Consider the following 12,445-nt stretch of genomic DNA (forward strand, 5'->3'; position numbering starts at 1 on the left):
GCTGATAGATTAAAATCAACATGGGCTCTGGAGGTAGACATGGGTATGTGTGTGCCAGAGAGAGAGAGAGAGAGAGAGAGAGAGAGAGAGAGAGAGAGAGAGAGAGAGAGAGAGAGAGAGAGAGAGAGTGTGTGTGTGTGTGTGTGTGTGTGTGTGTGTGTGTGTCTATTTGCTTGAGTGTTTTAATTATCTAGACAATTTTTCATGCCATTTCTGCCTTGAACTAGGCTATGTGATAACTCATTTTATCTCTTTAGTCTCAATTTCCTTATCATTTGAAGGACTGGGACTAAATAATATACAATAACCTGCTCAGCTAGAACATTTTAAGATTCTTTTATTCTAATTCCCTTAACTCTCTATAGAAAAGGAATGTAGAATAGACAGAAGTTTTAGTTCTGGCTCTGTAATACGAGCTATTTAAACTGCACTGAAGACTTCACCCCTGTATACTCAAGTTTCTGCACCTGAAAATTATACGGAAGATCTACCTTGGTTGGGCCATAGTTACTATTAGATAAGAAAATATATGTAAAAGAGCAAGGTTCTTTCTTGGCTTATAAAAAGTACTAAATATTTTTTTATAAAGTCTGTGAGTGCTCTTATTGTAGTAAAATAAAGGCTTCACAATCCACAGAGTAAAAGACTATTGATAGTAAATTTAAATGGTCCCAGATAGTTAAAACTGTCAAGATTTTTATCTGATTTTTATAGTTTCATGTGTTTCCACTAGAGCATTCAGCCTATTACTTCTTAATACCTTGGTGTGTTTACTTATAGCACGTCTTTTGCTCTTTATGGTTGTTTACATCTCTTCCACAATGGCCTTGGAAGAAAGTAATCAAGTTTGCAGCGTTGTATATATACTAAGAATAAATATACTCTGACTCTCCTGGGAATAAAATGTTGGCCTGGGTGTTGATTTTATAAAAATTATTTGTCACTACCCTCCACCCAGCAAGCAAAGTCCAAAAATTGGGAATCATGCTAGATTTCTTCCTCTCCTTCACTTACTTCTCATGTTGACCTTTTAAGTCATCACCTGTCTTCTCCCCACTCCCCACTCTAATCAAGCTGCCATTATCACTTCTGCTCTAACCCTACTGGTTGTCTCCTTGTTCTTTTAACCCATGTTGGAAAGAATTATAAGAAACAAGGGATCACTGCATCAGTCCTCCTGGATTACTCTGAACTCAGCCCAGTTCAATACAAACTACCAGGCCAACAAGATGGTAAATTGTTTCTTTTGGAAACCATCTTTGTATTTTGTTTTCCTGTTACAGACATATGTTGCTAAGAGATCTTTGGCTTGACAAGACCCACTATATCTTTGCTAGAACATCCTGGCTTTGTCTCCCTGACCACTGCTATCAAAACCTCCCAGCCATCCTCAGAGGCTCATTAACATCACCACACAAGGAAACTACTCCACCTTTACACAGTTTTGCAAACTCCACAGGGGTCCGTGATTTTTTTTTTTTTTTTGAGGCTCACAGAATCTTTTTTATTTAAAAGCTGAGTCTTCTAATACAGTGATTTCCTGAAGTTTCAAATAACTTGCAAAGTATGAAACCTGAATTCCTTTGTAAGGTCTTCTGTGATACCTTTAACTTTCAGTCATAGCATTTAAATGAAGGCAGCTATGATTTTAAAATATAGTACATAATGATCGGTACACAAAAATATTATGCATTTTTTCATAAGTACTTTTGCATGATACTAGCAGGGAGAGAAAGAAAAGCATCTTGTGGTAGGTTAAGTGGCAAGTTCAGGTTCAGGCTCTCTAATCTTTAGGCAAAAAGCTTGCCTCTTTGCTGGTCAGACCACACACAGGGCAGTTCTGTTAATGTTTAGAAGCCTATGAATAGGAATGTGTCCAAAGAAAATCAATGACAATCAGAACATCAGAAACAATACCACATAAGCAATGTTTAGCTGAACCACATCAAACTTGGGAGAGGGCTTCACCTGAGGAAGTTAAGGCATGTAAAATGGGGATTAGATCTTATCCTTGTTTCTACACATTTTAGAAATGTGTAGAATGTGTAAAATTGTAAAATTTTAAGTTTTAGTTAATGTGTAAAATTCACAAGGCAAAGATCAAAACAAAGAAAAACAAATCCACCTAATTATACACTATGGAATGGGTATGTCCTGAAATGGAATGTCAATGAAGCATTTAAGTAGAAGTTAGATAAACCATATGTTAGGTGTGTTCTAAGGGTTCGTGAGCTGAAACTTTTTTTTTTTTTTTTTTTTTTTGCGGTACACGGGCCTCTCACTGCTGTGACCTCTCCCGTTGTGGAGCACAGGCTCCGGATGCGCAGGCTCAGAGGCCATGGCTCACGGACCCAGCCGTCCTGCGGCATGTGGGATCTTCCCGGACCCGGGCACGAACCCGTGTCCCCTGCATCGGCAGGCAGACTCTTAACCACTGCATCACCAGGGAAGCCCTGAGCTGAAACTTTTAAGCCCATTTATTGTATGTTATGATTCCATGGCAGTCTCAAGTCTTTTGGTAATGATGTGCAACAACCTGGGGATTTTTTTTTTCAGTAGAATAATGCTATGATTTCCAAATCCCTTTCAGCCAAAATTGTTTGGGTGATCCAAGTAACCTACGAAGTGCCTTGAGCTCCATGATGAAAGATGCTATATAAATAAAAAGGGTAATTTAGTCATAATAAATAACGGTAATGACGATGGATGGTGGTGTCACAGAGAAGCTGGCCTGCCATTAAGGAGCCCAAAGCAACCAGCTGTAAGCTGGAAATAATGTGTGCCCAGGCCAGGAGGATATTCAGTGACTGAGACCATGTTAACCTTTCAACCAAAGACCTGGATCAAGCCTCTGATTCAGAGGTGTGAGCGTTTGAAATGGAAAAAACTACAGTATTTATTCCAGAGCTTGAATGTTACTTTGGACTTATAAGACCTCTACCAACACAGGTCAACAGGGAGCTTCCTCTTCCAACAGAAGAGAAAATTGAGTAGGTCAGAGGAAGAGCCAGAATTCCAGACTAGAGTTATGACTCTGAACCCCATGCTCTTTCCATCCTCTACCAGACCCCAGACAATTCAATGGAACATGTAACTTCAGAAAAGAGCCAACTTGGATGAGAAAATGTTGAAAAGAGGTCATGTCTCTCAAGATGGCTTGCAGAGCTGTTTTCCATCCATTTAGGCTCAGTAAGCCTGCTAGTAAAACTCTTAGCCCCTCAAGCAGGGAGGAGCCATGCACTGAGGCCCTGGAGCTGATCTCCAGAGTTAAAGGAACATGTGGTAGGAGCCAGCTGAGTTCTGTTGGACCAGGAAAGGATACTGCTTTAGGGCTTTGTCCAGCTTGAGATCTAGGAAGCCTGATTGCTGCCAGAGGCCTGATTGATGCCACCTGCTGAAGGACTTGGCCTTTGGACTCCCAAGCCTCACACATGCTTGAAGACCAACCAGTCACCATATGCAAAGAGGAAGGACCCTCCTCTCTGCCCACCAAAAACTACCATCAAAAAAAAAAAAAAAATCTGGAAGCTACAAATCTAGGAATCTTGTTAGAACACATGGATGCTTTCCTTACCTACTTACCTTTCCTTTTTTTTTTTTTTTTTTTTTTTGGTGGTATCTATTGAAATTTTAGTTTTACAGCCTTTAGCTTTAACTTGCTTGCATTTTGGCATAATTTAACATACTTTATCATTTGGAATTTATTCTCATCCTCTTTTTCTAGTTTATCATCTTTAAATTTTTAACCTTTTTAACTTAACAATATTCTTTTTGTGCTTTTCCTTTGAAGCTAGTCTATTCTCAGCCTTTTAACATTTATTTTGGGTTTTTATTTCCTGAAAGAAATTATTATTTTATATTTCTTAAACATTTTCTTATTAATTTTAAGTCACTGTAATTTTATCTCTGAAATTTTTGTTTTCTTTTTTAATTTCTTTATAACTCTCATTTTACCTCTTCTGTTTCACCTTTTCAATATTGCTCTATTTTCCCAGTTTTTAAACATATGCTTTTGCCTCTTTAAAACTGATATTTGAAATTATAACTTCTTCTGCATTTTTATTTTTAGCTTTTGAAATTATTTTTCCTTTCAATTTTTCTGTTTACCTTGCATTCTGTTTATTTCCATAGGATACCAATGTCTAATCCTATAGTAAAAAAGAATCATTTGTTACCATAGGAAGGGGCTTTAAGTCTTTTTCCACAGTTTGAGGCAGGTATGTATGAATGTTAATCCTGTCACCCCAACCCACTGACTCAGTGATCTTGGGAACCTGCTCTTCTATCTGGGCCTCAGCTCACAACTCTGCAAATGCTGACACCTTACGACACTGGAATTCACCTTTCCTATTATACATTCTCAAAGGCATGGAGGAGCTAAGCCAGGAGAAACACCACCCCAATCTTCCCTCTTGCAGCCAACCATTTTTCAGTCGTTTCACTTTTAGCCATTCCACAGCCATTTTTCAACCATTTCAGCCATTCCATTTAGATAAAGTGACACTTTTATTACAGCTGTATCCAGAATCCAGTAAAATACAACTGAGAATAAAGATTTATCTGCAGGAAATAGAAGCAAATCAAAGCATTGGTCTTTTTTTGTTTGTTTGTTCGTTTTGTTTTGTTTTATTATTTCTTTTAATCTTTTTTTTTACACAGCAGGTTCTTATCAGTTATCTATTTTATACATATTAGTGTATATTTGTCAATCCCAATCTCCCAATCCATCCCACCACCCTCCCTCACTGCTTTCCCCCCTTGGTGTCCATACATTTGTTCTCTACATCTGTGTCTCTATTTCTGCTTTGCAAACCAGTTCATCTGTACCATTTCTCTAGATTCCACATATACGCATTAATAAACGATATTTGTTTTTCTCTTTGACTTACTTCACTCTGTATGACAGTCTCTAGGTCCACCCACGTCTCTACAAATGACCCAATTTCGTTCCATTTTATGGCTGAGTAATATTCCATTGTATATATGTACCACATCTTCTTTACCCATTCGTCTGTCAATGGGCATTTAGGTTGCTTCCATGACCTGGCTATTGTAAATAGTGCTGCATTGAACATTGAGGTTCATGTGTCATTTTGAATTATGGTTTTCTCTGGGTATATGCCCAGTAGTGGGATTGTTGGGTCATATGGTAATTCTATTTTTAGTTTTTTAAGGAACATCCATACTGTTCTCCGTAGTGGCTGTATCAATTTACATTCCCACCAACAGTGCAAGAGGGTTTCCTTTTCTCCACACCCTCTCCAGCATTTGTTGTTTGTAGATTTTCTGATGAGGCCCATTCTAACCGGTGTGAAGTGATACCTCATTGTAGTTTTGATTTGCATTTCTCTAATAATTAGTAATGTTGAGCAGCTTTTCAAGTGCTTCTTGGCCATCTGTATGTCTTCTTTGGAGAAATGTCTATTTAGTTCTTCTGCCCATTTTTGTATTGGGTTGTTTGTTTTTTTTATACTGAGCTGCATGAGCTGCTTGTAAATTTTGGAGATTAATCCTTTGTCAGTTGCTTCATTTGCAAATATTTTCTCCCATTTTGAGGGTTGTCTTTTCATCTTGTTTATGTTTTCTTTTGTTGTGCAAAAGCTTTTAAGCTTCATTAGGTCCCATTTGTTTATTTTGGTTTTTATTTCCATTACTCTAGGAGGTGGGTCAAAAAAGATCTTGCTGTGATTTATGTCAAAGAGTGTTGTTCCTATGTTTTCCCCTAAGAGTTTTATAGTGTCTGGTCTTACATTTAGGTCTTTAATCCATTTTGAGTTTATTTTTGTGAAGCACTGGTCTTAACTTCAAGAAAATCACAATTTGAGCCCTGACTTTGTCCTAACCAAGTAACTGGGGGAGTCATTTGATTATTGTGGACACCAATTCCCTCCTTTTTAAAAGGAGTGTTAGATGAGATTATTTCTATGGATTCCTCTGTTATTAATTGCCAATGAGTCTATACCTTTCTATTCAAAGGAACTATGAGATTGACATTAATGTATATGGAGATTACCCTGTTATTTGTACCAGGTAACAGAACCCAAGAGAAGTTATTCCTGCCAGAGTACCAAGACCTCTCCAGTCAAGCCCATTGAGCAAAACAACAACATGTTACCATGGTAACATAAATGCGGACTAGGTTGAGCCAGGTGCCTGACATACTTGCCATTGATGACACCATCTGGGTTGAGCATGGGGATGATCTTGAAAATGAAGTTTTCCCTCAAGAGCCTAGCCACAGGGTCACTGCTGACCAGGAACTCCAAGGTCCCCTTCATCACCCAGCTGGCATTGCTCTCTCCTGGGTGAACTCGAGCAGTAATCACCTGGTATGGGCGCTGCCCTGCAGAAAAAGAGACACAAGAAAATTAACGTAAGTACACTTTTCATTTCCACCCAGATAATCTTCAGGAAGCCAGTATTACACGTGACTGGCATGAAGCCTGAAACAGGTTGACTGTTTCTAATACACACCTAATGTACATGTATCCATTTTCCATCTGCCTCTATGGTCTGCAAGACTCAAGAGAGTATAAAGTTAAAGCTCAAGGCTGTTATCCAAAGCATAAGTACTTAGTGGCATCAAAACCAACCAAGAATCAGATTTTGGCAAGACCACCAAAGAAATAACTTACTCTTCAGAGTCCAACAGCATGATGCTGGGTGTCCCAGATCTGAGATTGAATCTTATCTTCATCATTTACCAATTGTAAGACCTCAGCCAAATGACTTAATTTCTCCAAGGCTGCTTTCTCATCTGTAAAATGAGGCCAATAATACTGACCTCCTGCAGCTGTTCTAAAAACTAAAGGATGTGATTATAAAGAACTTGGCATATTGCTTGCTGTTCAGTGTGTACCTGTTAGCTCTCTCCCTTCTCAATTATAAAGTCTGTGGTTAGGATGGTGCCTCACATTCCCCAGTAGAAATAGGAGTCAAGTACAGAAACTGAATTGGGAAATTTATGACTGACTTTATGACACTGAAGCCAATCCTGGAGAGATTTCACAAAAGAGGGAAGCACCTGGAAGCTTAATCTTGGAGTTGCAATACTTCCTTCACTTTGCAGAAGAAATCAGGAACACACTCTCTGCCAATCACAGGGAGTGTATTGACATGAATAGATCTTATGAAGAATGCATTGATGAAAGAGAGACTTATCATTTCTTTGCTGACAGAAGACACATGGAGTATCGTAGTGTTGAAACGTATTCTTAGGCCACATCTGGGTTCAGGTGGTAAATGTCTTTTGATTGATTGGTGATGTCTGTCCCCATACACTTGAGGAACAAGTGGGGAACATGTGGTATCATACAAGCAATTCACCGTGTCTGCTCTAACCCGTTGTTTAATTTTGTGTGGGTTTTTTGACTCTTCCTTCTGTATCCTCACCCAATTCTTTATTGCTCCTAAACCCATTCTAATGATGAGAACTAAATATTTGCCAAGTATAAATACCTTAGCCACTAAACAGACTAAAAGTTAAATCAGTCATTTTCTTCCTGATCATTCAAATCATGAGTTAAATATGGCTTTTTTCCCTTAAGCAGTAATCTTTTTGAGGGAATAAACTGTGTCTCAAATTCTGTACAAAGACAGACAAAACTGAGTAACTCTCAATTACAGCTAAATAACAAGTAATGGAAGATACAGAGAAATAAACTATTAATTCCCTAATTATATTACTATTATCACCAATTAAAACAAACAAAAAACCCTCTGTCAACAGCCAGTGAGATGCAGGTTTAAGGGGCATATATTGGTGCATTTTTACTGACTATGGTAAGAGCATGTTATTTCTCTTTGTAGATCCTTTATATATTGTGGTTATGTTATGTTTTTGCTTAAGTTATGTTTTTGCTTAAGCAGGTATTTTGAACATATTCCAGAAACTGCAGGAGGCATTGGGTAGAAAAAGTTGAATATATTATAGTTCTTGTTCTGTAAGAGGCCAAAGCATTTGTCGGTAGTGACAAACATGCAAGCAAATAATGACAAGTGAGCTAGTGGAGGTGTACATAAAGCACCAAAAATAGATCTGAGTCAGAGAGGGAAGGACATTTCCAGCGATGTGATGTTATTTAGACTGGGTCCTGAAGGATAAGTATCAGCTAACTAGAGAAAGAAGGTGAGAAGGGGTCTTCTAAGCAAAGAAAAAGATACATGGCAAAGAACACAGAGGAGAAAAACTGGTGCATTCAAGAATAAAGAAAAGTTGTGAATGGCTGAAGCAAAGGACTAGAGATAGTAGCTTGTGAATTTAGAACAGGAGTTTGGTGTCAAACTGTTAAGATCCTTCCTCATATATTTTGTTTAGGGATTTGGACTTTATTCTGTAGATAAGAGGTTCTCAACCATGGAGTCAGTGTCTCCCTGATATGCTATGATATGTGATGAGATCTACTGAAGAATCACTGGTTAGTAATAAAAGGGTAAATGCTTGTTATATATATATATATATATATATACACACACACACATATATATATACATACACACACATATACACTACACTATATATGTATACATATACTTTATAAATATACATACATATATACCTGTATATACACACACATACACATATGATACAAAATGCTGGCTACCGCCCAATAGCTTTTCTCCCCTTATTTCCTACTACCAGACCCCTGATTTTGGGGGGTTTAAAAAATGCCCAGATCAAAACACCCAGCTTCATGGATCCTCTTGTAGGTAGGAGTGACCATGTGACAGGGTTGAGACCAATGAGATGTAAATGGCAACCTGGGGTCGGTCTTTCTGGAAAACTGACTAAAGGGCACTGTTTCACCTGGCAAATGCCTTTTTGGTTTTTGTACCTTATCCCTTAACTTTGTCTCTCGTTCCTTGCATGAACATAGATCTGATACTTTCAGGTGAAGAAGCCAACTTGAGAATCAAAGTCACATAATAAGATGTTACCATAAAGGTAGAAAGAGCCTAGTTCTTGAAAAATCCCTTAAGCAGCTACCCTGCACCTTCACTAGCTTCTTCAATGCTTCTGGATGTTTGAGACCAATAAACCACTATTTCACTGGGCAAATGTAATCATGTTTCTGTTATATCTTGTTAGACTCTAGTTTAACTTATATAAGAGCAGATTTAAAGTCATCCTTAAAATAAGGTTACTTTGGAGGCTTCTGGGAAGATGGCAGAAGAATAAAGCATGGAGATCTCCCTCCTCCCCACAGATACACCAGAAATACATCTACACATGGAACAACTCCTACAGAACACCTACTGAACACTGGCAGAAGACCTCAGACCTCCCAAAAGGCAAGAAATCCCCGACGTACCTGGGTAGGGCAAAAGAAAAAATAATAGACACAAAAGAATAGGGACGGGACCCGCACCAGTGGGAGGGAGCTGTGAAGGAGGAAAGGTTTCCACACACTAGGAAGCCCCTTCGCGGGCGGAAACTGCGGGTGGTGGAGGGGGTAAGCTTCGAAGCCGTGGAGGAGAGCACAGCAACAGGGGTGTGGAGGGCAAAGTGGAGAGATTCCCGCACAGAGGACAAGGGCCGACCGGCACTCACCAGCCCGAGAGGCTTGTGGGCTCAACCGCCGGGGCGGGAGGGGCTGGGAGCTGAGGCTCCGGCATTGGTTGGAGCGCTGGGAAAGGACTGGAGTTGGCAGCATCAACACAGCCTGCAGGGGGTTAGTGCGCCACGGCTAGCCGGGAGGGAGTCCGGGTAAAAGTCTGGAGCTGCCGAAAAGGCAAGAGACTTTTTCTCCCCTCTTTGTTTTCTGATGCGCGAGGAGAGGGGATTAAGAGCGCTGCTTAAAGGAGCTCCAGAGACGGGCGTGAGCCGCGGCTAAAAGCGCGGACCCCAGAAACGGGCATGAGACGCTAAGGCTGCTGCTGCCGCCACCAAGAAGCCTGTGTGCGAACACAGGTCACTATCTACACCTCGCTTCCGGGGAGCCTGTGCCGCCCGCCACTGCCAGGGTCCCGGGATCCAGGAACAACTCCCCTGGGAGAACGCACAGCATGCCTCAGGCTGGTGCAACGTCAGGCCAGCCTCTGCCGCCGTAGGATTAACCCGCCCTCCGAGCCCCTTCCTCCTGCCGCCATGAGTGAGCCAGAGCCCCCGAATCAGCGGCTCCTTTAACCCCGTCATGCTTGAGGGAAGAACAGACGCCCTCCGACAACCTACACGCAGAGGCGGGGCCCAATCCAAAGCTGAGCCCCTGGGACCTGTGAGAACAAAGAAGAGAAAGGGAAATCTCTCCCAGCAGCCTCAGAAGCACCGGAATAAAGCTCCACAATCAATTTGATGTCTATGGAATACCTGAATAGAGAACGAATCATCCCAAATTGAGGAGGTGGACTTTGAGAGCAAGATTTATGCTGTATAGCTTTGCTTCCACCATTTGTCCTAGGGTTCTATCTGTCCGTTTTTTGTTTCGTTTTGTTTTTAATTTTTTTTCTTAATAATTATTTTTTTATTTTAATAACTTTATTATATTTTATCTTCTTTTATTTTACTTTATCTTCTTTCTTTTTTTCCTTCCTTCCCTCCTTCCTTCCTTCCTCCCTCCCTCCTTCGTTCCTTCCTTTCTTTTTCTTTCTACTTCTACTACTTCTTTCTTTCTACTTTTTCTCCCTTTTATTCTGAGCCGTGTGGATGAAAGGCTCTTGGTGCTGCAGCCAGGAGTCAGTGCTGTGCCTCTGAGGTGGGAGAGCCAACTTCAGGACACTGGTCCACAAGAGACCTCCCAGCTCCACATAATATCAAATGGCGAAAATCTCCCAGAGACCTCCATCTCAACACCAGCACCCAGCTTCACTCAACGACCAGCAAGCTACAGTGCTGGACATCCTATGCCAAACAACTAGCAAGACAGGAACACAACCCACCCATTAGCAGAAAGGCGGCCTAAAATCGTAAGTCCACAGACACCCCAAAACACACCACCAGACGTGGACCTGCCCACCAGAAAGACAAGATCCAGCCTCATCCACCAGAACACAGGCACTAGTCCCCTCCACCAGGAAGCCTACACAACCCACTGAAACAACTTTAGCCACTGGGGACAGACACCAAAAACAACGGGAACTACAAACCTGCAGCCTGCAAAAAGGAGACCCCAAACACAGTAAGATAAGCAAAACGAGAAGACAGAAAAACACACAGCAGATGAAGAAGCAAGATAAAAACCCACCAGACCTAACAAATGAAGAGGAAATAGGCAGTCTACCTGAAAAAGAATTCAGAATAATGATAGTAAAGATGATCCAAAATCTTGGAAATAGAATGGAAAAATGCAAGAAACATTTAACAAGGACCTAGAAGAACTAAAGATGAAACAAACAACGATGAACAACACAATAAATGAAACTAAAAATACTCTAGATGGGATCAACAGAAGAATAACTGAAGCAGAAGAACAGATAAGTGACCTAGAAGATAAAGTAGTGGAAATAACTACTGCAGAGCAGAATAAAGAAAAAAGAATGAAAAGAACTGAGGACAGTCTCAGAGACCTCCGGGACAACATTAAATGCACCAACATTCGAATTATAGGGGTTCCAGAAGAAGAAAAGAAAAAGAAAGGGACTGAGAACATATTTGAAGAGATTATAGTTGAAAACTTCCCTAATATGGGAAAGGAAAGAGTTAATCAAGTCCAGGAAGCACAGAGTCCCATACAGGATAAATCCAAGGAGAAAGACACCAAGACACATATTAATCAAACTGTCAAAAATTAAATACAAAGGAAACATATTAAAAGCAACAAGGGAAAAACAACAAATGACACACAAGGGAATCCCCATAAGGTTAACAGCTGATCTTTCAGCAGAAACTCTGCAAGCCAGAAGGGAGTGGCAGGACATATTTAAAGTGATGAAGGAGAAAAACCTGCAACCAAGATTACTCTACCCAGCAAGGATCTCATTCAGAGTTGATGGAGAAATTAAAACCTTTATAGACAAGCAAAAGCTGAGAGAGTTCAGCACCGCCAAACCAGCTTTAAAACAAATGCTAAAGGAACTTCTCTAGGCAAGAAGCACAAGACAAGGAAAAGACCTACAATAACGAACCCAAAACAATTTAGAAAATGGGAATAGGAACATACATATCGATAATTACCTTAAATGTAAATGGACTAAATGCTCCCACCAAAAGACACAGATTGGCTGAATGGATACAAAAACAAGACCCATATATTTGCTGTCTACAAGAGACCCACTTCAGACGTAGAGACACACACAGACTGAAAGTAAGGGTACGGAAAAAGATATTTCATGCAAATGGAAACCAAAAGAAAGCTGGAGTACCAATTCTAATATCAGACAAAATAGACTTTAAAATAAAGACTATTAGAAGAGACAAAGAAGGACACTATATAATGATCAAGGGATCGATCCAAGAAGAAGATATAACAACTGCAAATATTTATGCACCCAACATAGGAGCACCTCAATA

The 12,445-nt window shown here is 40.2% G+C and overlaps 1 protein-coding gene across 3 annotated transcripts in view; it reads right to left on the minus strand.

Moving 5' to 3' along the window:
- The window catches only part of AGBL1 (AGBL carboxypeptidase 1), a gene marked incomplete at its 5' end in the record, with an annotated part of 833,738 nt that overhangs the window by 490,093 nt on the left and 331,200 nt on the right, over positions 1–12,445 (minus strand). For all 3 annotated transcript variants that reach the window (XM_079914833.1, XM_079914834.1, XM_079914832.1), the window contains one exon: positions 6,163–6,343. In XM_079914833.1, coding sequence (XP_079770959.1) covers positions 6,163–6,343 — 181 coding nt within the window. The remainder of the gene's footprint in view (positions 1–6,162; positions 6,344–12,445) is intronic.

Source organism: Stenella coeruleoalba (genome assembly GCF_951394435.1).
Source record: "Stenella coeruleoalba genome assembly, chromosome: 2".
Classification (NCBI taxonomy): Eukaryota; Metazoa; Chordata; class Mammalia; order Artiodactyla; family Delphinidae; genus Stenella; species Stenella coeruleoalba.